The following is a 27,400-nucleotide window of genomic DNA, read 5'->3' as shown; positions in this document are numbered from 1 at the left end:
TGCTGCTTTCACCCACAAGTTGTGGGAGCGATAGAGGCTAGACACTTTGTGACCACCCTTGAAATTTCCATATAGGTCTCAAGAGCTGTTCTGCAGGCGGCTCGCGATGGCCTTGTTGCGATGGGGAGCTGGCACCAGCAGCTCCAGCCTCTGGCTGAGCACCCGCCCCTCTGGGCACGATGGTCCCTGGGGGTTTGGTGCTTCGACACCGGTGTCCCTCCGCTCTCAAGGCTCAGCAGCAGCAAGGTTTGCAAGGTGGGGGTGCGGGGAGCTGCCCAGCCCCGCCACCTGCGCTGGTTGCTGCCAAATCTCTCGTTTCAGCATACACTCTTCCCAAGCGTGCTCTGACAAACCCTGCTCCCTTGCAGAGCTGGGGGAGCTGAGCCCCACGCTCCTGCCGTGGCGGCTCACAGGCAGACCTGGGCCATTCAGTGGCAGCGAGGGTGCAGCATCTCCCAGGCTGGGCACAAGGAGAGATGCTTGTCTCTCTGGGAAGCATTGGCCACATTAGCTTCTGATCCAGCTAAGGGTACACAGCTTTTCTGGGAAAAACAGTGCAGATGCCACAAGATGGGTAAGGCAGTCAGCAGTGATGCAAGGTGAGCTGTTCTGCGAATCATGAGATGGCCACGGCTGAGCATAAAGTATTTCGGCACAGGCAATGCCCCCAGGGCAGCGTGGGGACTGACCTGTCCCTCCAGCTTCTGCAAGAGGTGATGGGAGAGCAGTGATTTTACCTTGCCTTGCTGGCAAGGCTAGCTCCAAAGTCTCTGTTTTGAGAAGGATGTGGAAATACCAAAGAGAGTTCAAAGGAGGGCCAGCAAAATGACCCAGGGCTGGAAAAGAAGTCATCAGCGCCGGCCTTGAGGCACTCGAGCTCTTCAGCTTACTGCAGGGAAGCACTGAAGACAGCTGCAGCTTTTCGCGTCATCACAAGCCTGCTTGCGGCGGGGGCCAAAATCATGTTACTTGCAATAAATTACCAGGAGCTGGTGACACTGAGCATTTGGATGATGAATTACACACACGCACCTAGCACAGCGGGATCAAACCCCCCGGGTGCGGGCACTTCCCCCAGCTGGGCTGGTGCTCTGGGGCTGCTCCTACCCCTGGCATAACTGAACCCCGGTTAAAATCACACGGGGGCTGCTGGGCACCAGCAGCTACTGTCTCTTGTTCAAATGGTGACCAGCTTGGGAAGCAGTTGCTCTTGAAACCCAGCTTGGCTGCAACTGGGGTTTCCCAGTTTCCCACCGATCAGTGACCTCTCCCCAGACCCCTGGCAGCGGCTGGCACCCCTTCCCATATGGCAAACCCTGTGCAAGCATGGCCCCCAGGCTGGCAGCGCCCATATGCCCCTTGCAAAGACGAGCGCCCGCCTTGCAGCGCAGTGCTGGGCATCCCGTCAGAGGCAGCCCCAGTGATCCCCAGGGAGATGCGCGGCTCTGACCAGCGCAACCGCGGAAAAGATTTGGCTTTTAGAGTCACGGAGGGCTCCCGTTGTGAGGGCTGAGCCAGCAATACAGCTGTAGCGGTAGAGCGGGAATAACAGACAGGAATCTGGTCTGCTATTAGTCCCCTGGGAACTGAGGGAGCTTTCTTGCTTTAATTACTTTGCAGACCCATTAAGCAGAGCTGCCACTCCAGCCCTCGGAGCTGCAGGCGAGGAGCACCTGAAGGCAGAGCCGTCCTGCATCTCAGGAGGTCTCCTGGCCGGGACCCCTGATTTATGGGCAGGAAGGGTGCTTGTCTCAAGTGAGCTGATGTGCAGAACTCAGGCCAGCCACATCTTCTGAGCACCATGGGGCCAGTGAAGACCCACGAGCTTTCCACTAGATGTGGAAAGCCCAGAGGATCCCACTTGATGTCTTTGCACATTTAATTAATTGCAGGAGCTTTTAGAGACTTCAGCTTTTGGAAACAAGGCTGATTAGGCAGACCTTCAGACAGACCTATTAACCAGACCCTCCCATCTCCAGAGCCATTGGGAAGGGTGCAGGAGCATATCCCCACGCTCTCTCCTAGAGGCAGCAAAGCAGCTTTACAGCCTGCCTGAGTTTGTTCAACTCCATGTTCACCACATGTGAGAAGATGTTTCCATAACCAGAAAACGAGTAACAGAGCCGTAGCCCTTCAGCCTCCTGGGGACTGTAACCGGCAAAGGCAGCCGAACTTCAAATGAGCAGGCTGCTGACCCCGCGGTGCACAGCCTCCTCTGGCTGGGGCTGCCAGGGTATGGCTCTGTGTCCCCACGTCACCAGCAGCATCAGCTGGCTGCTGCCCGCTCTCCTCCTCTTCCTCTTGCTTCTTCCCTCTTCTGAAGCTGCGCAAGCTCTTCCTCCATCCCTCAGGCATGCTCGAGTTTCAACAGCCTGTTATAGATTGCTCCATTCCTGCACATTCATCTGTGTTCTTCCACAGTCCAAGCAACCCATATGGAAATAAGGGCTGGCTGGTCTGCCTTCCCGTACACCACGGGACAGAGAGCTTCACTCTTTTATCCCTCTGTTGAGCCTGATGGCTCGTTTTTGTCAAAAACATCTTCCAGAAAAGTAGTGATTGTGGTTGTGAGGGCTTGGAGGGATGGAGAAGCCGCCACTTCCCAGGGAGTCTGTTCCAGCGGTTAAACATCCGCACTGTTGAATTTGTCTGGCTTCAGCTTCCAATCAGTGGTTCTTGTTCTTTCTTTTTCCACTAGATTAAAGAGATCCTCAGCATCCAAAGCTTTCTCCCTGCGGAGGCCCGTACATCCTGTTCAAGCCACGGCTGGTCGTTCCTTCAGCAAGGCTGGACTGATGCCGCTTTTAACATTATCCCTGAGTTTTATGTTTCTCGGGCTGTGGGAGTTTGAGGCTTTCTCACCCAAATCCTGTGCAAGGTCCTGTGACAAGCAGAGCAGGGCAGAAGGGAACTTCTCCCCAAGGAGAAAATTTGCTGAAGTCAAAATGATCAGCTCTGGGAGTGGGCACTGCTGCTGTCCTCATGAGCTCGCATGCACCTATCCCCAAGGACGTGAGCTGTGTGCCATTTTCCATGTGCACCCTCCTTGCGTGGAGGTCCTGGAGAGCTGAGGACGTGGTGACTAGTCTACAACATTTGCTGCCATACCGGGGGAATTTGCGGGTATGCCCCGAGCACACGGGGGACACTCCAGAGAGGGTCTATGAATAGGGAACAACACTCCTCCTAGCCCCAAACGAGGGGGCTTCAGGTGGACTGGGCTGCCAGGAGCCAGTGGCATCGGCAGGGGAGGACAGACCCTTGCTTTGATGCAGGCACCTGCACCTGTGAAAGGATCGGCCAATGCTGTCCAATTCCTTTCTTGCTTAGACTTGGTCCCTGCAGGTGCCCATCCACCAGTTCCCTGAAGCTGCTGACATCTCTCCCTGGGCGTCCGTTGCTTTCACCATACTGATCCTCTTCCTTCCTGCTCTAACCGCTGCGAACGCCTCATCTCACACCACTCTTTCCTGCATCGCCTTCCGCCTTCACATCTTCCCAGTAGCGTTCTCTGCCGGCAAGCCGTCTATGGCTGAAGCATGACATGAGGGGCTGCCAGTCCTGCACCCCAGTGCCTTTCGGCTAAGGAGGGAGAGGAGAGGAGGCAGGCAGGGTGAGGGAGGGCGATGGGACATTAGCCGGCACAGGAGCAGCTCTGTAGACCAGAACAGTTGCTGCTGCGGCTGTATTGTGCACCCTTGTGCGCTTATGGGGGCTTATGGCACGCTGGCTCTTGGTTAGGGAAAGGAAACCAGGTCACATTTTGCAACGGTTCTGCAATAAGTCCCAAAGCACAGCACGTGGGACAGCCAGGAGAGTTGCTCCCAATCCCAAATAACCTGCTAACGTGTGTGCACCCACAGGCTCAGAGAGCAGCATTCTCATCCACCAGTGCCAGCAGCACCGCAAGCTCTGTGTTTGGGCTGAGCATCAGCCGCTCACCCTGCAGCCCAGGGTCTCCCCCGGCTGTGCCAGCAGCACAACCCACCAAGCCTCGGATGAGCATCACATCTTCCCAGCCTTCGAGCTGCTGCACTCTTTGCTCAGCCCCTCTCCCTTGTCTCTGCCTCTTCTGCTCTTTTTCTCCATCCTGGAGAAAGGCCAAACACTGACATAAGGCAAAATTCCTGCTGTGGGAGTGGCAGCCACAGGGATTGCTGCTGGGCACCGGTGGCATCGAGGGGACAGCCTGCCCGGGCACCAGGAAAGCAGTGTGTGGGAAGTGGCCCCTGCCTACCGCTGCCCTTCACAAGCTGCCCCCCCAGCAGCCTCCACCTTCCTGGGGAGCTGAGCAGATGGAGGAACAGCCAAACCTCTCTTTTGTCATCACCTCTCCCTAACAGGGTCCAGGCGATGGAGGCCACAGGAAGGGAGCAGAGCTGCCAGATCAGAGGGCTTGGAAACCAAATGCGACTTCTTTGCTGTTTTCTGTTCTTCTGCTGCTTTTCACCATAATGCTACTTCCCTCTGCTCTGCCAGTGAGCACCAACCCACCCTGGGAGGGTCTTGCTGTCCCACCTCCTCCACAGCCCCAGGATGGCTCTGTCACCAAGGTGGGCAGGTCTGTCACTAGCACGGTGCCTCTGGGAGACGTGGGCAGTGGCTGTGTCCACCCATCCACTCCAAGTACCAACCCCTGCTGCCAATCCCAGCCTGAGCATGTCTCTGTCCCAGTCTCCGCTGCAGGAGGAGCAGCCTGGCTCCAGGTCTGCACATGTCCCGCAGCTCCGGTGGGTGGGTGCCAGAGCTGCTAGCCGCAGCACGGCTTTGATGTGTTTGAGACTCCAAGCATACGCACTTCAGAGATGTTTTTTATGGTGCACTAAGAGGGAAAGGCTCCTTAACCCGCTGTGACAGCAAGCAGAGTGCAGGCGCCTTAAATCTGTCTCCTTGTTCACAGATAAAACGAGTCTCAGAGCAGACTTAGAGCTCCTGGAAGGCTGAATGCAGCGAGGGTGCAGAGAGCAGAGGATGCCGCAGTCCTCGAGACAGGGTATAATCACGGTTGAAAGGACAAGGCAGTGGAGGGGATGCCCTGCTCAGACCTGCTTCAGGCACTCATGCCGAGGCTGGCTGGGAGATTTCTGCAGGGCACCGTTTCCACTCTGCCCTTCAGCCGGCCGTTCTCTGGCTTGACATGTCCTGGGAGAGCCTTTCCCCCACGCACACCTGAACTGCCCGGGATTTCATCCCTCGCTCCTGTGGCCAGAGCAAACATCCCATACAGACAGCTCCTGCCTGTCCTCACCTCTCCCACCCCTTCCCCATCTGCAGGCATCGCTCCCGCCAGAGCCAGTGCTCCAGAGTGCGGGGCAGATGGGGGTGCCAGACGCCCGCGCGGCAGATTTATGGTCATCAGGAACCGTTTCCATGTGTGTGCGAGCTCCATTGGACCTGCTCCCTCTCCCCACCCTTTGTCGCTCCCAGGCTTGGGACCGTGCCTCTGCCTCTGCCTGCGCAGCACATGGCACGCTGCAGCCCGACCTGGCCGCCCTCTCCCCGACAGTGACCCCAAAGCCGAGGGTCCCCGTCGGGGGGAACAGCAGCCACAGCCTACCCCTGGCAGCTCGGCCGGCTGCGTGTGCACAGCGCGGTGACTCAGTGCTGGGCGTGCAGATGGGCCGGCGCAGCAGCGGGGCTGAATTCCCCCGGCCCCGCAGCCAGCTGGCCGGGCTTGACGGTGGGAGCGCGAGCGCTTGCGGGAAAGGGCTCTCCGCGTGCTTCCCCCGATGGATGCCGGGTCTCCTCTTTGACTCTGGTCACTGCCCAGCCAAGCAGCTGGGCAGCCGCCGGGCGAGCGGACGGCAGGGTGGGGATGGGCGCGGGTGGGCGAGGACCCGGCCCCCGCAGCCCTGGCCTGGGGAGGGCCCCCTCCCGCGCAGTGCAGGGGCGGGAGAGGCACCGTCCAGGGAGACGGCTGGGACCTCCAGCTGCAATTAGCAGCGCCTCCGGCCAAGCCAGCTCAGCTAATGAGCGCACCGGGGAGCGCGTACGTGCGGCAGGCGGGAGCACGGCTGGGGGACCCGCTCCTGCCCCTGGCGCCCAGCGTGGCACCTCGCCGGTGGGCCCCGTGCCTCTGCGCACCCGGAGATCGGGGGGCCCAACCCGTGCCCCGCTGGGGAGGTGCTCGGCATGGGTGGGGCAGGCGCCGTCGGTTCCGAATCGCCAGGTGCAGCCCAAGGGCACAGCTCACACCAGGGCTCTGTCCTAGGGACCCCAAGAGATGCTGGGGACGGCTGCAGCCTGGCACTGAGCTCGTTCACACCAGGGCTTTTATGAAAGCCCGGGCAGGAAGGGGACAGATCACTAAGGACAGACCCCCTATGAGCCCAGGGTCCTCCCTCCTCCAGGACAGACAGTAACTTTCCCACCGAGTTCCTCAGTGCCTTTGGGCTAAGCACAAGAGGTGAAAAATCACCCGCAGCATCCAAACGTCCGACCACAGCACTGTCAGGCACATACCTCCTCCGCACTGCTGTGATACTTGCTCAAGGACACCATCAATTCACAGGCAATATCATACTGTCTTCTTCTACCACAGCTGAGCAGGCAGCCCCTGCCATCGCTTCACCTTGTGATCCCTCTAGGCCTTTCTCATGCTGTGTATGAAACTTAGACGCAGAAGGGAAGTTTTAGCATCTACCTAACCCAGGAGAACAAAGTATCTCACCGACTACAGTCTTTAGGAGAAGGTCCAAGAGGAGCCACAGTTATCCACAGGAGATGGAAATCTGGATTTCAGCTTTGGCTTTTCCATGGGGTTTGTGTCGCTCTGGCCCTGCCTAGAAATACGTCTAAATTTTTCCACGCATAGGTATAACCTTACAGCACTGTGCATTAAGGGAGCAGAAATCACTACCGAGGATGGATAAAAAAGAGGCGATGCCGTGTGGAAGAGCATGGAGAAAGGTCTTTAACGTGCTCTAACAATCTGAAGAGAAAGCTCACACCTACCCAGGGGGCTCTCCAATGAAATAAATGTATTGCATCCCTCCGGAGTGTTTCAGAGCGATATGAAGGAAAGAGAGATGGAGTATGTACACTGCATGCCTGAAATGAGCCTAGAGCTACTAAATGCCAGAGCGGCATTTCAAAGGCAGTGCCCTGTGAAGGGTGAATATCAGTGCTGCTCCTGCCCGCCTTTCCTTCGCTCCTCACTCCCACACACATGTACAGATGGGTTGAGATGCGGGCAGGCAGACGGACGTACCTGCGAGAGGCTTTATTTGAAGGGCTTCTCAAGCACAAGCCCTGATTATTATACAGCTGGCTGCCCCAGTCACTCAGGAAGAAAAAGCACTCCAATGATACACGGAAAAGGTATCTATTAAAACACTTGAGATCAGTTGTATTAAGGTCAGCAGGAGCACTTCTATTCCCCAGCCTGATCTCCCCCATGCCCACGCCAGGGAACCTCGTGTCACCCAGTTTTCTCCTGTTTTGGTCCTCGTTAGTCCAGCAAGAGAAACTTGTTTCCTTGGATCTGCACCTGGAAGGAGGCTCAGAGAGATGGCCTTGCCTCCCCCTCCACAGCACCCGTCCCTTGCACAGGACGCTGACGGCACTACCTCCAAGGAGAGGGTGGACAGGCAATTCTGGCAGCCAGGACGGGCACCCAGAGCTGCTCTCTCACAAGGTCAAGGACCTGGATGGAAGCACAAATGCCCCTTGCAAGATGCCCCAGAAGCCACAAGATGCTGCTTAGCTCATGAGACAGCTGTGTGCAGAAAGCCCGGCAGAGATGTGAGCATCTCCCTAATTTCTCCATGAACCTGCAGTGCCCCTTGGGCACGCTGCTGCCACCTGAGACCATTTTTCAGGAGCCAGGCTGCATTGTACTGGCAAGCCACCATGCACAAAGCCAGGGACAGACCAGCTTAAACCTCTGTTTTCAAAGGTTCACTGCATCCCTGCCTGCAAGCAGCTATTCCCAGGTGCTCTTGCATTTCCCATAGAAATGGCCAGAGTTTACATGTTTGTTTTCAAGCCAAGGCTTGAAACGTAGAGTAAGTCCCACCAGGCTGCCTAGGTTTGCTGCCCAGCACCTGCACCCAGAGAGCAGCCATGCTCTCTGCCCGCCGATGCACCAGTACCCCTTGCTAGCTCACAGCACAGCCCACGATGGCAGCTAGCATCCTGCTATACGTAGACTGGTGCAGTGATTTGCCTGCTCCTTCCCCCATACATAACAAATCCCCCCAGCGCTGCAGTCCTGGGGGAGAGGCAGAAAGAAACGTGGTGATTTAGAAGCCAAGACTCCCACAGTGGTGCCCACCAAGTGAACCCCATTATCTGCATTCCCCAATCCCCAAATGTGGCACCCACACCACATTTTACGAGCTTCCTTATGCCATTTGCTGTAACATGCCCTAACAGAGGCAATACTAACAAGAGCAAGACCAGCAGTATCCAAGGGGCCCAGCTGAAGGACAGGGAGGAGGGCTCCCGTGGCAGCAGCGCAGTGCTTGCGGTGCTTGTACAGCAATGGACTACAAATCACTTAGTTTTATACAGGAAGCTCTTTAGCACAGGGATGGAGGGCTGTATTTGCATTGCCACGCCATCCCTGGACCACGCAGGAAACTCTCCCTGGACTGTGCAGCTCCCTGGCACCTAAGGACACTGCTGTCAAAGGCTCAGCTTCAGCTCAGCATCCCGAAACTTGCCATCCTCTTATCTGACAAGCAGGGATCAGCAGTGGCAGGGGAGGAGGAGGAGGTGCAAAGGCTGCTGAGGGGAGCCCAGCCCTGGCTCCCGGCTCCCTGAGGAGCTGCCAGCCGGAGCTGTGATTGATGCTGCGGTGGTGTGGCCCTTCTCTCAGCAGGCAGCTGCCTCACGCCCAGCCCGTGTGCAGAAACCTCTTTGTCGTGGCAGCTAATGAGCAGATTGTATTTCACAGCGCCATGACCCCGCGCAGGTACCGCCACCGGCTTTCATCTCCCTGATAGCTCCCACGGGAAAAGAGCTGCCCCGCGGAGCAGGTCACGGTCCAGGCTTGCTGGGCTTTTTGGTGTTTGCAGCTTTTAAACCCTCTTGTTGGCTTGCACCTGCCTGTGGCTCTTTTAAAGCACAGGAGTGGAGGGAACAGTATTGTGGAAGCACCCGCTGGAGTTTGTGCAGGAACACGGTGGTGAGATGTGGGAAGTAGATAAACACTGAAACAAGTGGGAGAGCAAGGAAACAGCCATAAGGGGGATGGCATCTAACTTATTGGCAGAGTTTTCTTTAAAACAACAGCAAAATCCATTTTAAAGACCTCCATTGTGTTTAACAGCCTGGGGTTTATTCCTCGAACTCCTTCCCTGGCTTTAATCCCGCTCCTAACTGCATGCCTGCTCCAGCCACTCCGGGGCCGCAGCCCACACTGTGCCGGGAGAGCTGGCCATGGGCCACCCGCTGTCCCTGCTGTGCCAGGAGAGCTGGCCTGCACCCGTCCAGCCAGGAGCAACCCGGAGGGGCCCCGAGGCCCTGGGGAGGGGGGGATGTGGCTTGGCCAGGGGAATTGGCTCTTCAGAAGAAATCCATCAAGCACTTGCCCCAGGCTCAGATTCATCTCAAACAAGGTTCAAAGCCCCCCAGGCTCACCCCAGCCCAGGGCCCCAGAGCTGGCAGGTACACTTGCCGGAGGGGTGTGTGCAGGAGCAGCCCAGGGCGCTCCAGGAGATACCCGGAGCAGCACAGGCAGGGGACCATGCTCTCCCGCTCACTGCTTTGCACTCCAGAGCCACCCCCCAGGCCGTGGGGGACTTAGCACAGACCTCGTGTTGCAGACACCTCCTGCGTCCTCCCCTGACCCTCGGGGATGCTGTCACAGGGGTGCTGTTTCCACCGGCTGAGTAGGTAGAGCCGACCGAGATGCGGCTCCCTCAGCCTCTGCCCCCCTGCAGTCGTCCCCTGAGATCCCAGCGCAGTGCCAAAGGCAGGTTTGCAGCGCCAAAGGCAGGTTCGCAGCAGCAGGGTTGTGCACCTCTCCGACACGTATCCCCAGCCCACTGGCAGTGTCTGCCGGGTCATGGACCCATAAATCCCTTCCAGGGGAGATGCAGAGCACCCAGCCGCTCTGCAAGGCTCTCCGCTTACAAGGCAGGGTATTTACTATCCCTCCCCAAAAAGATGAAAAGGAAACCTGCTACTTTTAACAGGGTTTTTCATATGGTTTCTTTATCAGCACCACGTGTGGTGGGAGTCCCCCCTTGCCCAGGCGTTTTTGAAGAGTGAGGGATGCTGCGGGGCACTGGTGAGAACCGCTGCTACCTGTGAAGCCGGGAATGCCCTTCAGATGCCCTTCACCTCAGTTTCTAGATCTGAAGTCGGGTGCTGAGGCTCCAGCCTGGCTTCCCCCAAGCCAGCTCACCACTACCAGTCAGGCTGCCCGCCCTGTGCCATGCGTGGTCCTGCCACATCCCTCCCTCTGACTCTGCAGTCCACGCTGGCACCCCTCGGTGGCACCAGCCTCCCTCCCGTGCTACCAGCCCTGGGCACTAGATGAAGTTTCAGCTACAGACGTAATGCTCTCCCATCTGCCTCCAACATGTTGCGTTTGACATGAACTAACTATTAATACTGCAAGAAACAGATCTGGAAAAATTCATTTTCAAGCAGAGGTCAGACAGGCCACAAGGAGAGAAACCTCCCCACATATGAGTGGGGAGAAACCAGCGCCAGTGCAATGTCCCCAGGCAGACCTACCGGCAAGGGGTTGAAGTTCTGGTCCACCAGGTGGTTGTGGCCATGGTCAAGGAAGGAGTGCCGCACCACCACGTCGATGCCCTGGCTCGCCAGCAAGCCCAGCGTGTTCAGCCACCTGGGGAAGGAGGGAGCAGAGTCAGGCCACTGCGGGGGGAGCCCTCGGCCGCAGCGGCACAGCCGTGCTCCGACGTATGGCATCGCTCTTGTGCACCCGACCTGGTGCCTGCTCCCAGTGCCTGAGCCGAAGCCTTTGGATGGTTTCGCATGCTGGCTACTGACTGTCTCCCACCATCCCCACTCTGGCAAGCCTGCACGCCTCTCCCCCTGCTGCAGCCACCTCTGCCCAAGCTGTGCCTACCTTGTATGTCCCGACACCGCGCCTGAGCCCCTGCATACACCCCAGCGTTGCACTCCTGCGCCCAAAGCCTGGGGTGTGTCCCCAGCCTGCCAGCATCCTGCACCCACTGTCTCAGCAGTGGGGACCAGAGCATTCCAGCAGCCTGTCTCCTCACACCCCCCTTCAACCCTCACAGCCTGCCACAGCCCAGATATCCCAGGGATGTCCCTGCACCTCCCTGCAAAGCCCAGATAATCTTCCTCCATCTTTCATGATCACAGCCAGCTCTGAGAATGTGAACTGGGGCTTTGCAGCGGGATGCCCATGCCACTGGGCTGTGCCAGTAGACAAGCCCCAGGAGCCAGGAATGGTTGTGGCTACGAAGAAGGATAAAAATGATTTCCAGAGCAGAGTCCTGCCAAGTGCTTTCCTGGGCAGGTGCCCCAGGAGTGAATGCATGCAAGGATGCATGGCTGCAGCCTGAACCAAAAACACAGAGCAGGAGGAGGCCTGGGTGATCCCGACCCGCCGAGTGAGGCAAGCCTGTTGGGATGCCAGCCCTGAGTCCTGGAGCTGGCATGCCTGGATCTCACCTCCCCTGCAGGCACACTGTGAGTACCCATGTGGGATCCCCAGTGGTCCCCTCCTTGCTCTGCTTCTCTGGGTATGCCAGAGACTGGGTCACCTACAGGAAAGCAGAGCTGAGGAGGCTTAATAGGGATGCTATGGAGAAAATAACGGTGCCCAGGCTGCTGGGGGAGTACTGAGGGGGAGTACAAGTGGGGTCTCTGGGCACAGAGCTGGCCCTCTCCCGGCTGCAGCGGCTTTGCAGCAACCGAGCCCACGGAGCCCGTGGGGGTGGCAGTGCCCTGGTGCCGGCGAGCCGGTGTAACTCACAGGAACCCGGCCGCATAGGAATCGGAGAGGTTGTTCATGCCTCCAGCCGAGGTCGTGCCAACGCCTTCCAGCCAGATCTTCTTCCCCGGTGTGTATGTGTTTACTACCTGCATGGGACACAAAAGCAACCAAAATTACTCTCATGAACCTGTGATTTAAAGCCAACGCAGTGATTTAAAGCCAGGCAAATCTCTTGTGCTATGCTCCAGGAAGGCTTACAGAGACCTTCGTTAACACTGCTGCTGGGCAGTCAGTGCCTGCCCGGCCCTGGCACCGTCACTACGTGTCTTCACCATGTCTGGGTGGTGGGAGACTGGTCCTCGCTCTCTCTTGCCACTGCCACATGTCCGTTACCCATCTTCTGGAGCTGCTCCAAACATGCCCTCCCAAACGTGCTCTCACACTCCCAAACCCAGGCTCTGCTCTTTCCCTGTGGTCTCCCCACGTGCTCTGTCCTGCAGGCTGTCCTTCCATGTCACCTCAGCTCTCCACGTCCCCACGCAAGGTGTCTGCCAGCTGCAGGGAGCACCCGAGCCCTGATGGCCCTGCAGCGTGGGAGCCCTGGGGTATTTACTGGAGCCAGATGGAGGGATGGTGAACACCCGAGAAGAAAGCAGTGGATGCCCCCAGGCGCGGGCAGAGCCAGCCCCATGGCTGAGCAGGGGCTGCTTTCACCATCCAAGAGGTCCCTGGCACAGGCAGGACATGCAGGTCCAAGCCTGCTGGCCCACCCCTTAGAAGGCTCCAGCCAGCAGCGCAGACACCCATGAGATGCCAGGCGGGATAGGAGGGCTCGGATGGCCGGAGCTGCCCTCTCCCAGCACGAGCAACCTCTGGCACCGCGCAATGCCCCGTCCTCTCTCCCGCAATCCCACTTCTCCAGGCCGGGTGATGAGCTCCCGTGACCAGATGTCTGCAAACCCGATGGCCCAAGGAGCGCTCCACGCAGCCTGATGGATCCTGCCCCATTAGTGAGGAGCGCTGGAATGTGCTGGATGGACTGGGATCCCTCAAAGATGTTGAATACGCCAGCTCTGGGCTGCCTCCCACTCACAGCCTGTGAGAGTCGACATCCCTGACTGAAGCCCCAGAGGTGTTGGCATCCTGCCTATAATTATCTAAGCCCGCCACCTTCCCCCGTCGGAGAGGAAGCAATAAAACAGGGAAGTGGACAAGCCCAGCTGCTCTAATCAGCCCCGGCAGGATGCACGGACTCAAAGCCAAGCTGGAGGCTATTAGCACCCAGTGCTGTGCTTTTGCTCAACCACACTGGCATTCCCGGGAGAGCCCTTCCCCAGCCCTGCCCCGCACAGACCAGATCCTGCCCCGTGGGTGCGAGGGTTCCCCCAGCCCGCGCCGAGGGCAGCTCCTCGCTGCTGCTGGTCTGGGGATGGATGGGGTCTAGGGAGCCCCTAGGGTCGGTGTCCTGTCCTGCCGGGGATGTCACCACCCAGCTGCCCACGGCCGGGACAGCAAGTGCCTTCCACAGCCATCCCCACTGTCCATGCCCTGCTCCCTGGAGCCCTCCGCTCAGCCCACCCTGGGGGCTCCCGGTCCCTTCCCAGCAGGTTTCCGACCCGCAGCAGAGGTGGGACACATGCCACCACTTTTGGTGGGGTTGTGTCCCCCCAGCGGGAGCAGGGCCGGCCGATGCCTCTCACTTGCCGCCGGGCTGATCCCACCGGTCGCCCCACCATGCCTCCCTGCCGCAGGAGGATCATCCGCATGTGTGGATGATTCCCAGCTTGCACCAGAGGACTCGACAAGCAGCTCCTCTCCTCCAGTTTTGCTGTGCCGACCCTCGCATCCCCTTTCCTGGGGCCTCTTTGAGTTGTTTACTCATCCTACGGTTTCTCCCTGAAGGAATTACAACAGTAAGACATTGTGGTGACTGGTATGGTATGAAAACCTAGACAAGACAGACGGACGGACATCTCCTCTAGTCCCTAAAGCCTTCCCCGCTTACGAGGTGTTCCTTATTTGCTGTCAGACTGACAGCTGAGCAGGCCAGTCACAGCCCTGGCCCCCCTATCAGCTGAAGTGGGGGCACCCTGTGAAGCCCCCGTCCCCTGCCCAGTCGCTAGAGATGCGAGCCGGGTACCCCTGACCAGCAGGGAGAGGAGCGCTTGCGGCAGGCTGCGCTAGCCAGGCAGAGCCGTGGGCTCTGATACAGCACGCCAGCAACAGCTGGGTTTTATAACACAGTCAAAACATGATCATCAGGGAAAAAAAAAACAGTTGTTCATAACGATCATGATTCTCCACTAGTGAAAATCACCCTGGAAATGCAACTGTCACAACTTTGCAAGCAACATTTTTAGGGACTGTGAGCAAGTGGGGCAAGATATTGCAGTAGGAGCCCTCTCCTGAGCAGCCGTGGCACCAGCCCTGCTCCAGCTGGTTTGGTACCTCCTGGTTGCTCCCTCCTCTCCTTGTCCTCAGGAGCAAGTTTCAGGAATGGATGGATGGGAGACTGGAGAGAGTTGGCTGCTTTAGAAACGCTTTGCACGGCAGCGTCTGCCCCGGTCCCATGCATCCAGCCTGTGCCCTGGCACACCTGCACAGCCCACGCCACGCTGCAGCCTGCAGCTGCTTCCCTCCCGACCCATCGCACATCCCACCACAGGGCCAGGCCCCGTGCTGCCCAGACTTTCCTCCCATCCCCTGGGTGAGGGCTAGCCGTGTTTGGGCTGGGAGCACAGCCACCCCCAGCAGCCGTCTTCCATCCCTGCCCCACGCCAGCTCCCCTGGGAGCGTGTTGGTGCTGAGGCCAGAGCCCTGGCCGTGAGCTGTGCCAAGGCTGCGCACCGCGGGCACGGTGCTCCCTCGCCCCTCGCAGACCCTTTGCACTCACGCACTTTCTGGATTTTCCTGATCTGGTCAGAGAGCGTGTCTAACAGGCGAGTTTTCAGGAAGTCTGTCACTTTGGCCACTCGACCGTCAATGTAGTAGCTGGAAGGAAAATAAGAAGACAATGATCAGACAGCTGGGAGTAGCTTTACCCTGAACCACATCCTCCCGTCCTGCTGCTGCCCTATGCCAAGAAAACTCCTTTGCTCCACGGGAGTCCCTGCTTGCACCCTGCCTTGCCCTGGCCCTGCGGCCGTGCCTGTGTCTGGCAGATGCTTTCGGTCTCCAAAACAGGGCGTGAGGTGGACGCACCCGGAATGCTGAGCATCCTGCACTGCAGAAACCATGAGAAGTTTTGTACTTGCTTAACTATTGCTGGTGAAATGCTGGGAGCAGAATGCAAAAGGCTGGGAGCAAAACACCACCTGCAAAGGCTTTGCAGCATCCTCTGCACTGATCTCACAGAAACACCATGGAAAGAGACCCTCCAGCATGATGACTGCGATAGCAGCACCTGGGCTCCACCACCAGGGAGATCTTGGGAGATCTTCTGCTCACCGAGCTCGTCCCGTCTGTACCCATCCCCTGTCTTAGGGACACCCTGTTTCCAAAAGACAGATAAGCCAGTCAACCCTAGGCCCAGTATCATTGCTACTAGAAAAATTGCTCTTATGGGATGGCAAAATGGAAGATGGACATCTAATGGCTGAAACAAAGGGCCCCTTAGCCACAGGAGGACACTACACAGACATCAGGGAGAAGGATCCCAAGCAGCAAACACCCTCTGAGCCACGCTGAAAATCGCTGCAGTAAACACCCAGGAGGGGACAGGGGAGGCTGCCCACGCTCCCAGCCATGGGAATAACTGCATCACTCTGCCCAGGTCATGGGACACTCTCCATTCAGTGGCTGGTCTGCAGGGGGGACTGTACAGAGCCTCTTCTGGTCTGAGAACCAGAATTGCTCCTGGACATCCTGCTGCAATAACAACCCTCCAGGCTAAGCCCTGATGGTGTTTCTGAGCAAGGATTAGTGACCGTGGGGTGCACGGGCTGAGGACCTATGGCACCAGAGTGAGCCCTGCTCCCAGCACCCCTGCTCCACCTGCACCTTCCTTGCTCGCTGTCCCAGCAAAGTCCACAGCCAAATCCCCCACTCGAGAAATGCCATGTCCGTTATCTGCAAGGGAAGTCCTGCTTTCACAGAAATCTCTTCTGCCCTGGGAATGCCAGGGAGCGTTTCCCATGCAGAGGGCTGATTCCTACTCTCCATGTGCTTGCTTATATAAAAACAGCTATAGTGCTGCCAATCACGATGTGAATCATCTGTCTCTAAGTGTGGGAGGAAGGCTCTGAAATGCCTCAGTACTGTCTCCTGGCTCCAGGACATAAGGTGAAGCAGTCTGTCCTGGAGTGCAAATACCCTCCGGCTGGAGGTAATCCCAGCCAGCTCCTCCTGAGGAAGCGTCTGGGGCTGGCACCTCTGCCCGCACGCGAGGAGCAGCGGCAGCCCTTGCACATCTCCCAGAGGCTCCTCCCAGCCATGCAGGGACACCAGGACGTCGGCTGCAGAATGCACTGACATACCCCTGGGATGGCCGTTCGGCTGATAAATAGGTTCTGCAAGAGAAACTTTCTGAACCTTCTCCTCCCAAATCTGCAGTGTGCCTCAGCCGCTCGACACAGCGAGCCCTGGAACATGTTGGAGCTGTGCTGGGGTGATGGAGGTGCATGGGAGTTACAGCAGCTCTGGCTGGGGCTGGCAGGGTCCGGCTGCTGCCTCCCATCCCTTGCTGGAGCCACATCCACCAGAGTTACACAGACCCTTCTCCCTCTCCACAGACTTCAGTGCAGCCACGGGTACTGGGGTGCATAACAGGCTGAAGACCTGGGGTCTGAAGAAAGGTGGATTCAGCTTCCCAGGGCTGATTTCTCCATAACATGCATCTCATCCACACCAGCGAGCAGCTGTAGCAGCCATAGTGGCTGCCATAGTGGCTGCTTCACTTGGGTGCTGGAATGCTGCCGGCTAACTCAGCCTCAGCCAGAGCACCCGGCACACGTGCAACGTGCATGAGTGCTCAGAGAGGATTTTTGCATCTCACTGCTCCAAGTCACTACCCAGGTAACAGGGTAAGCACGCCTGGAGCTGCGCAGGGCTGCGGTGAAAGGGGAGCAACACCAGGACTAACTGGCCCAAAACAGAAATGCATTAAATGAGAAAAGGCTCTTCTGCCAACCCTCCCCCAGACTCATAGTCCCTGCTGTGTCCCCCGTGAAGCAGGGGATCATGCCCAGTTTCACTCCAATGTTGTGTAACCCAGGGAAGGAGGAAAGAGGCATTTCTGTATGTTTGTGTTGACTGGAACATGCTAAGGGCAGAGATTATCTCTGGGGGGGACTTGGGAAGTGTTCAAAATCATTCCAATCGCTTATACACTATCGAACCACCGGCTGCCCAGAGGAGAGCAGATCTGTAAGCGGCAAGCAGCGGTGGGGTTTACAGAGATTACTTTTTAAGACAAAATTACAAAGCAATGGACTCTGGGGATGGCAGATGTTTGGATTTTAGCACAGCACTTAAGAACTGAACAGAAACCTTTTTTTCAGACTGCTGTGGACTAAAAACCCCATCACCTGGGCTGAAAACTGGCTGAAAGGCCATAAAAATAAGGTTGTATTAAATGGGAAAAGATGGAGTTAGAGAGACCTCAGTCTGCATATGGCCCCTCCAACGCAGCGGGCTTTCTGCAGGGTTCAGCTTCTCTGTGCAAGCTGATACGGTCCCAGAAAAAAACCCTCGGAAAGCAAAGGCAGGCTTGCATCTCCTCATCGTCTCGTCCAAGCGCAAGGTGTGCTCTGAGCTACAGCTCCGCTGCCAAGGGAGAGGGACGTCTCTCCAGGAGCAGCCCCAGAGGAGGCTCTGCCCTCCCAGGGACCGCGCAGAGGAGGCAGCCTGGGAAGGTGCTGCTGTGCCGAGCACAGCCGAGACCCTGCAGGGAGGAGAAATGCCCCGGGACAGTGCCACAGTCACATTTTTTTTACTTTCATTAACAACCCAGAGAATTGGTACTGGCAGAGGGATGAAAGGCAAAAATAAACCCGGTTCAGTATCAGGAGATCTGTTGGTAGCATGTCTCCTGGGGGAGTGAGGAGGGGAGCACCTTGGCTTTCGGTATTGAAACAGAGCATGAAGACAATTACGAGCTTCTGTAAGATGGGCAAGGATCTCTTGCAGATCTGCCTGGGAAGTTCTCGGACACCAACGGGTCTTTCAACCTCCCGAAATGGGGAAAGGGGGAAAATGGCCCCAGTTGCACAAGGCTTGCGAGGAAGAGAGAGGCACTGAGGTCTTCACTGGTACCAGGCTACTCAGGAACAGGTGAGCCATTTCCAGCTGTAGGCTTCGTCATTGAGATTCAGGCACTTCCTTTTGAGAACTTTAACTGTCAGTAAAGGCAGTATAGAAATCTGCAAAATGCAAACAACTGTCAGGCCTTTAAAGCCGGAGAAGTGCTTGTTAGGCGTGGATTATTCCCAGGAGCAAAGGCTGCAGCTTTGCTGATATTTACAATGACTCAGTGAACTTGACTTTAAAAAAAAAAAAAAACCTGAACAGTCGCAACTCTCCAACCTCCAAAAAAGCCAGCAGCAGCTGCAGAGATCTCCAGCACTGAGGCAGCAGCGCGGTGCACAGACAGCTGGGCCAATCCAGCCCCGGGGGCCACGGCATCCACATCCTCCTCTCCCCATGCCAGCGAGGTCTGAGTGCCAAAGGAGACGAATGGAAAGACCCTCCCCAGCGCGGGCAGGGGTCTCTGGCAGCCACGGCTCTGCAGAGGCAGAGGACACGTAGCTCATGGACAAGCTATTCAGCTCCAACACAGGTTGGCAGGTCTTCCAGTGGGCTCCGAGTATGACACAGCACCAGAGTTGGCTCTGAATCCTAGGAGATTTCAGCGTGCTCACGATGGGCACAGACTATGCCATTTCTCGTAATACAGGAGAGAATAGGTATGGGAAATTGCATGCAGAGCTGATGCATCGTGTCCCCCAGTTTGATGCCACTATCTCTGAAGACAATCTGCAGGAACTTGAGAAGAGCCAGCCAAGGAAAAGAGGGATCTAGCAACTAAATCCTAGGTGAGACATACACCTCAGAAGAAAAGCCATGTAGAGCCACTTTGGGTGCCCTATTATACTATACAAAGCTGAAGCCAGTTCTCCCTCTTCCGTTTACATTACCTCATTTCTAAAACCCCCATTTGAATACACCTTAGAAACCCAAGATGGGATCAGTGCCCTTTGCAAAGGGAGGTGTGACCATATCACTCCAGAGGTGGCCAAACCAGAGCATGGCACAGGGGGAGGACTCTGCCAAGGGCTGGGCAGGGATTTGTGCCAGCGCAAGAAAATGCACCACCCCAATTCCTGGCCCCCATGCCTGGCTGGAACCGCAGCGTGAGACTTGAGACACAAAGACGAGAGCTGGGAACAGTACACCAAGAAAGCTGCTGCCAAAGGGTCTACTGAGGCAGGGCTGAGCACAGCTGCCAGCCAGAAATGCCCTTGTTCTTGGGCAGGCTGCAAGGCCAGGGCGCACACAGCCCTCCCAGAGAAGGGCAGTGCCAGGCACTGGGCGAACCTGGGGCTACATGTCTCTACCCTGTCACCCCCAGGACCTGTGCTGCCTTTAAAATGGTTTTCTGGAAAGATCCACAATCTGCTGCGTGGGACCATGAGCATCGTCCCATATTTAATGAAGGCAGTGCACTGGCTCCTGGGCAGCTGGTTTCATTTACCTCCCCTTTCATTTTAAAAAGAAACCTTTGCCCCTATTATCTGACCTCTTCTTCTGTTGCAGTTAATTACATTAAAGCCCACTTCCCAAAGCTCAGGAATTTCCGGATCTACTTTGTTGCCTGCCGCTATGGGGAGAGTCTGCTAGGAATTAGGGCACCCGCCTGCCGGGGACGCCAAGCGGGGCAGATCCTCACCGTCAGTGTGACACCCTGCTGCCACCGCAGCTGTGAAACCGAGCCGCCTCTGCCGACAGCTGCCCATCCCTGAGCATCTTCCTGAGGAGAGGGCAGAGCCCCGTCTGCAGCATAGGACACAGGCAGCCCCAGAGAGGAGAGGCGGGATGCAACCTGCTCCCCCCAGGTAAAGACCTGTGAGCACAGGAGAGAGGTGTTGCCCACCTCCAATCAACTAATAAATGCACTGATAAAGAAGAATGACCAGGGGCTGCTCTTTGGCCCTAAAGGCACAACTCACACCCATCCCTTTCTCTGCCCCCAGATAAGGTGCCTCTGTTTGTCCAGCCGGTGGGAGCTGTCTCTGGCCCATGCCATCTCTCCAGCCATGCCCTGGCATTGCCTGGGACCGCGCTGGTGGCCAGGGCCACGATGCTGCCAGGGACTGTGCCCTCCACCAGACAGTGCAGAGGATGGCAAGCCAGTGGGCAAAGCTGTGTCCTGGCCAGGTTTATTCACAGGTGGAGATGGGCCAGTGATTCCTTCATGCAACCCCTTCCTCCAGACACAATCTCAGAAGACACCGTGCTCTGAGCACACACATCAGGCTCATGCAAGCCCCAATATATTCCCTTGGTATATACATTGGGGAGGGTGTGTGCACGCTGGGCAACTCTGCCCCAGCACCTTTGGGAAATCTGCCCCCTGCAGCTACTGCCTCATGAGTAACTCTGCCGGCACACTCGACATGTCTAAGCCAGAAGAGATGTCACCCAAACCAAGCCCAGAAAAAGCACTTTAAGCAGCATCCCCCACAGGCCCGTGTGCCTGGCATCTCTGGTTTGCCTCATAGGGCGGGTGACCTTCCATCTTGGAAGATAATGTGGCATTCTCCAAGGAGCCAAAAGGATAGACGTCCACTGGCTTTGAAGATGCAAACATTTACTTTCCCTGTAATTAATAGGAATTTGTGCTTCAGAGGCAGCATTGCATAAGGATTTGCCCATTAAATATGCAAAACTTGGAGTTTTGCACAACACTTTGGATGGAAAACCAGCCGTACAGACTGAGAGAGCACGCCTGAGGACGGGACCGAGCATGGCTGCAGGTTTAAGTGGGCAATGAATCTTCACCATGTGCGACGACACCAGCGCTGAGTAAAGAGATGGCTGTGGGGAGGTTTCTGAGCAGTCCAAAGACTGAGGGGGTCCACAATAAACTGAGCATTTACTCATAACAAACAAACTAAATTATCAGGGAAATGCCAAAACTCTCAGAGCCACTGTCAGTCCCACCTGCCACACCCTCCTTTAGTGGAAATTCCCTGAGCATTTCAAAGCCATTCACACATCCCTCTCCAGCAACACATTACTTCTGAAGAGGGAGGCACACATGCTGAGTTACATATGTAAGTGAAACCATACTCAGAAAGGCTGGCGAGATTGCTTATTTCCACCCAGTGTCACTTTTGTGTCAGCTGTATTTCAGATATATTTTGTTTTCACACAGAGAATAGGGATCCTTGCAATGTATTCCCTTCTCAATTCCCTTTCTGGATCAAGCACAGCCTTTTCAAAGGAATAACAGATTTGACAAATTTATAACCAATATCCCGGGAGAAAGTTAGGGGTTGGAACAGAAATGTTCATACTTGAAGTTAGACAGCAGTTTAGTTTCCTGCTAATAATTTTCTTCTTGGATACAAAGGAACTTGTTTTGTTTTGTTTTGCTGGGATGAGACACTGTTTTGACATGTATTCATAAACAGTACAGAAGCCCAGCTCGGAGCTGTGGCCATTGCCAGTCCTTGCAAATGCAGACGGGTGCAATCTCCAGAGCTGCAAACCCGCGCTGGGGGAGAAGCGGCTCCTACACTGCAGTGGAAATGGGTCAGCAAGCAGTGGCTCAGCTCTGCCGACCCTCGCAGGGAGCTGCACCAGCCCTCTGGCAGCTCGGCACCAGAGCTGCCGAGCACTTTGCACTGATCCTATAAGTAGAGGTTTCAAAGCAGCCGTGTGGGCAGATTCCCTGCACACCAGGATGAAACTCCACATCTGAAGCCTGGAAGTTTGTTCCTTCAACTCCTCCAAGGGCTTGGCCCAGTGATCAAGTCCCACTGCAGAAAGCGAATTCCTGGACTAAGTAAATGTGATCAGCACATCGTGTAATCATGAAAAGCAAACTCCCAGCTGAGACACAGATCATCATTGCACAGCATGAGCCTGTAAGTAACACAAATCCCGCTCCAAATGCTCTGCTACCCCACCATCCCCATTGCACCAAGCTGCTGCTGCCTGGCAGGGAAGCCCCAGGAGCCAAACACCCAAAGCAAGCAACACTGGCACAGGGAGGCAAGCTAAGCTCCCTGAGGAACAGGACTTGCTGGATGCTGGTGCTATAAACCACTCTGACATGCAACAGTTGCTTCTGCAGGAGGCTCCAAGGTTAACACACCAACACAGAGACCCCGGGCACACTTGCAAGAAAACCTCATGTCTTGAAACCCACCAAGCTCTTTTTAAGAGCAGGTCTCCAGGTGGGCTTTACAAACCACGCTGCTACACTTCAACAAAGCAACCTAAGCACCCCACGAAGGGTTGCTGCGGAGGACCAGTTTGGGGAACAAGTCCCATGGGCAGCACACACAAGCCCACCTTGGATCCGAGACCGTGGCTCCCGTGCTCAAGGCCAGTGCCTCGTGTGAGAAGTTTAACCCAGCGTCAGAGCAAATCCACTTTTTCTGGGAACAGGGAGGTCTCACCATGGTTTTTGCTCCAGTGAATGCCTGTCTCTGAAACGTGTCCTTTCTGTGGCAGGAGGAAGTCCTGCCTGCCCCACAAACCCTTTTTCTATCAATTCTGGCAGTCGTTGCTGTGCTTGCACACTGCCTCACCTTTGCACGGGCATTTGCACTCCCACTGCAGAGGGTCACAGCCTGCTGGGGAACCTACTTCTGGCCACAGTGTGCAAACTGGGGAAGTTGGAAATAAGAGGAGGAAAAAGGTGTTTATGGATTTTCCCCCAAATAAGAAAACCTCTCCCTCCACTTGGTGCTTGTCATGCTCAGTGCTACAGCTCAGAGCTTGCTTTGCCTCTTCTGAACTGCAGCACATGTTCATGTCTAGGAACCAGGGGAAATCAGGTACCAGCGTCTCTCTGGCAGATGGCCTTGGGCCTGGATCTTGGATGTTCACCTCCTTTCCATTGACATCTGCTTCTGGGGCCCCATCTGCAGTGCAGGACAGCAGCATGTCTACGGAGATCCAAGACCCTTACAAAACGGAGCGGGGAATGGGACATTACGCCTCTACCATTGGACTAAGCTGCCTCTCCCTCCTCTGGGCCAAACCAGCTTAGCTTCAGGCCAGTGGTTGGGGGGAGACAGTGATCGGGGTGAAAGGAAAAGGGCTTTCAGATAGTCCCATACATCTGACACACGTGGCTTTTGCTTCCCTGTCGTCCCCACCCCGGCCACCACCGGAGCTGCCTGTCCTCCCAGCCGCCTGCGGGGACGCAGCGGTCCAGCGCAGGCTTTGTTTCCAGCAATCAGGCAGGCCAGGCATGCAGGCAGCGGTATTTTTAGCCTCTGCCTCAGATGCAGTGGTAAAGGTTAATACATCCCCTCCTGTATTTGTTCGAGAGGCTCCAGAGGGAGGGACAGAGCCTCTTTCACCTATTTAAATGCAGTAGGAGGACAGAGGAGATGGCTGTCACACGCCTGCCCCCTTTCACACCCAGGCAGCACATCAGCTCTGCTCCCAGCGTCCTCTGATCACTGCAATTAGTGTTGGAAAGTAGAAGAAATAGTGAATACCTACTGTTGCCAGGTAACAGCATCCACCGTGCTGCCAGCCACTTTCATGAACCTATAGGAAACAGAAAAAGAAACCGTATAAGCCCAATGTCCTCACAGAAGTCCTAAAACAACCGATGCCCATCCTACAGCACAGGATACCAAAGGTGGTCACCCCACTCACAAACCCTTTCCAATGAAACCTTTGCATCCTTAAATGGACAGAATAAATTATATTTAATACAAATGCTTGTAGCAAGCACAGCTGAGAATAATGGAATGAAACCCAACTGGCAGCAGAGCTCTGAGCATCATTTTGGGGCACAGAGGGAGAGCTTTTGAAGCACAACACCATTTCAGGAACAAGATCTTGGGGTATGTACTTAGTTCTACGACTGCAACAACCCTCAATAGTGATTAAAGAAAAAGTTTTAAATGCCCATCTTAAAAGAACACACTTCTTCACGCAACATGTATTTAAGCTGAGGAACTCCTTCCATGGACTCAAGCAAGGACTGGGAAAATGGAAGAAAATGGAAGGAAAAAACAGCAAAGCTATTAGATGCAAAGATCCCACCTCCAGCTCAGGAAGCCCCTGAGCATTGGAGGATGGGAGGAAAGGCTGGACAAATACTGCTACGTGCTCCCCTTTTTTTGATGCTCTTTCTTGGGCATTGCGTGTTAGCAAACTGATGCGATTCCGACCTGGGTGCACTTTCAGTCTGTCCCATTCCAATTACTAACCACAGCACTTCCACGCACAAGGTTACGGTGAGTTATGTGTCTGTATTTGCCTCCTGATGGCTTATGACCCAACTATCTTAAAGACAATACACCTCTCCAGACAGCTCCTATTTGAGTCAGACTTGAGGCTACACAGGTGTATCTGCTTATGCTGCTGAGGCCAAAACCAAAGCAATTCCTAATCTTGGGGACCCTATGCGACCACCACAGCAGCGGCCTCTGGCACAGGCTTGCTGCCATCCAAGACAGTCCCTCCCTGGCTCCCTGGTCCAGCAATCCAAACGGCACCTTGGAAAACTGCGGCTCCCAGGAGGAAGCCCAAGCAGTTACTCTGTTCTTACACTTTGGAGCAGAGATATGAAAACACACAAAGGCGCACATCAACTAGACAGACACATTTTTCTAGAAGTTCCGTAGTGTGTGCTGCATAGCTGATGCGTTTTGCTAGTGACAATATATGCACATGACAGGAGACATTGGCTTGAGCAAGTGAACGTGATGAGAAAGAAACGCATGCTGTATTGTCTCAGGCTGCTCTTTGATGCATGGGGATCCCGGGAACACAACAGGAATCACACAGCTGTTCTGACTCCACCGGGACACAGGGATAAGCGGTGCTGGGTCCTGCAACCCCAACTCCCCCAGGACAGCCCCATGACCAAAGGTGGGGAAGGAAAGGGAAGGTTTGTGAGGAGAGATGAGATCTTTTATCAGACCAGTTGTCATGGCAGGGAAGAACAGCAAGCTTTCCAGCACACGAGCCTCAAATCAGGTCTGAAACAAGAGCAGCAAACTTCAGGCTAAATATAGCTCGGAAACAATCATTCTGACTTTAAATTAATGACGATGGTCAATTATAGACTGGAACAAAAGGGCAGCTGGACCCTGTGAAGCATAAGAAGACACTGGCAAAGGCAGTGGTAATAAATCCCTGTGGACAGAGAGGGAAGAGATGCAATTAGAAATGGAAAAACAATAACATGCTGTAAAACCCCATAGCACTGATGCATCCCTGATTCTGCTGCCTACCACTGCTGCGAGCTTCAGTTCCCAGGCTCGCCTTTCAGAAATGCTTTTACATCTCTCCTGAGGGTCAGTCCCGGGAGGCCAGTACCAGGGCAGTGGTTTGGGGATGGTTCCTCCCCAGCTGAGCAGGGCGAGGAGACCAGCTGGTCCAGCTGTGGTGCAGCCAGAGGGAGAGGTACAAGCTCCCCGCAACTCACATGGGTCATCTGGCAAAAAGGGGATTTTGCAAATACTGTTCTACAAAACTAAGTGTGCGGAAATATGCCAAAAGGATCAAAAAACCCGACTCCCAGGTTTTAAATGCTCAGTACAGGGCCCACTGCCTAAAATGTAGCACATGAAGTGTACAAGAGTGAACTAATGAACTCTAAACTGAAATTATGGACACAATCTATATTGGGTTTGAAGATTGATATATTGCAATTGGGTTTGAAGATTAGCCCGGCTTGCTTTCTAATCTCAAATGCTTTATGTTCTGGCTGCAAAATAAACCATTTTGGACTTTACTAGATCACCTCTTCAGGTTCAGCTTGGCACTCTCCACTCGCAGTCCAAAACCATGAGCAGACCGAGGTTGGAGGAAGAAGCTCTCCAGTTTTCCTCATCACTTCCACAGTGCCTACACCCCTGCTGCAAACACACTCGCTACAGCAGACTTTGAGCAGGGACCGAAAAGCAAAGCAACCCCTCGGTATAACCTCCAGCATCCCTGGAGCACCAGAAGCAGGACATCTCTCTGTCCCATCTCCCACATCTCTAGGAAGCTAATTGACCTGTTGTTAAAAAGCTCCTGAGAAAACATTGTTCTACAACACAGGCATCACTCAGGCAGTGCAGTACAGACCAAAAGCAGAACAGAAGAGGCCCTGGCTTGCTTAGTGTTCCTCTTCTGTCTCCATAAGAGTGAAATAAATTGGTTAGTTCTGGTCATTTTCAAATTTTACCATAAAAGTTGCACATCCAGCTCAAATTTTGCTTTCTATGTCTGTTTTCCTTCTTTTTTTTTTTTCCTTTCTGTTTCCTTTTATTAAGATTTTTGCAGGATGAAGTTCAAAAGTTCCTGGTAAAACTTCAAGTCCTGCCTTAATGGTGGAGTTGTGCCTGGAGCACCCCAGATGACTTGGGCAATGGTCTCTACCCTCCAAAGGGAACCTAGAGCAGCTCAGCAGCCAACGAGTGGTACTGCACGAGCAAGAGATGAAAGCCCAGGGCAGGTGGAGATGCAGTGATGCACAGGTATCCGAATATCCTCAGTTTAGGAATACAGATGTTACTAATCCCTTTATTCCTGTAGCACTTGTGCTGCTCAAACCACAGATTTTGAGGTCAGTGAAGATCCATACAGTCCAAATGACCAGCGGCTGGCACATTTTTATCTGGGATTTCCTGGATTGAGCGATGTCCATGTGTGCAGTGCAGCGCAGGCAGAGCAAACCAGACGCTTCCGGGAGGGCTCAGATCCCTGCACATGTGCTGCACAGATGGGCTGGGCTGGCGCAGTAAATCTGCCATTTTCCTACACATTGGCCTTTCCCTGTGAGCACCAATCGACCGCGCAGCGCATGTGCAGTAAATCCCCCCCAAGGAGCAGTGGGACAAGCTGAGCCCGTGCTGTGCAGGCAATGTGGGCAACTACTGTAGCGATGCCCTGTAATTCAGATGGATGGCAGCCCCAGGGCATCCCCTGGCTGGACTTCCACATATCAGAAACCTGGGCAAATGTAAAAGTCCTCAAAATCTGCTGGGACAGCATCTCTAGGTGGGAAAACAGAACATGTCAGAGGCCCGTGGAGGAACAGGAGCCTCGGGCGGGGAGTTTGCAATACTGAGGATTAGACAAAGTCACTAAGCTCGGCTATGTCCATCTCCTTAACCTTGCAGCTGCCCGTGTGCCAGCACCCCATGCCAGCGCTACCAGTTGTGGGGCCTGTGTTGAGCTAGAACTGAGGCTCAAGCTTGCTTTTAAATAAGCACTGAGAAAATGTAATTTAACATTGATCAGTCACCCAAACAGTTCACAGCTCTGTCCCAGAAATGGTAATACTGGCATAACGTGGGGCAGCGCCTCACAGGTCAGGAATGAGCTGTG

At 55.2% G+C, this 27,400-nt stretch overlaps 1 protein-coding gene across 1 annotated transcript in view; it reads right to left on the bottom strand.

The window, feature by feature from the left end:
• Window positions 1-27,400, bottom strand: part of HPSE2 (heparanase 2 (inactive)) — a 113,505-nt gene that overhangs the window by 3,974 nt on the left and 82,131 nt on the right. The window contains exons 6-9 of the mRNA XM_072870717.1: window positions 23,567-23,614; window positions 14,782-14,875; window positions 11,924-12,030; window positions 10,690-10,804 (exon numbers count right to left, since the gene is read on the bottom strand). Coding sequence (XP_072726818.1) covers window positions 10,690-10,804; window positions 11,924-12,030; window positions 14,782-14,875; window positions 23,567-23,614 — 364 coding nt within the window. The remainder of the gene's footprint in view (window positions 1-10,689; window positions 10,805-11,923; window positions 12,031-14,781; window positions 14,876-23,566; window positions 23,615-27,400) is intronic.

The sequence above is a fragment of the Ciconia boyciana genome, chromosome 8 (assembly GCF_034638445.1).
Source record: "Ciconia boyciana chromosome 8, ASM3463844v1, whole genome shotgun sequence".
Lineage (NCBI taxonomy): Eukaryota > Metazoa > Chordata > Aves > Ciconiiformes > Ciconiidae > Ciconia > Ciconia boyciana.
This window is presented reverse-complemented; position numbering and strand designations above follow the sequence as displayed.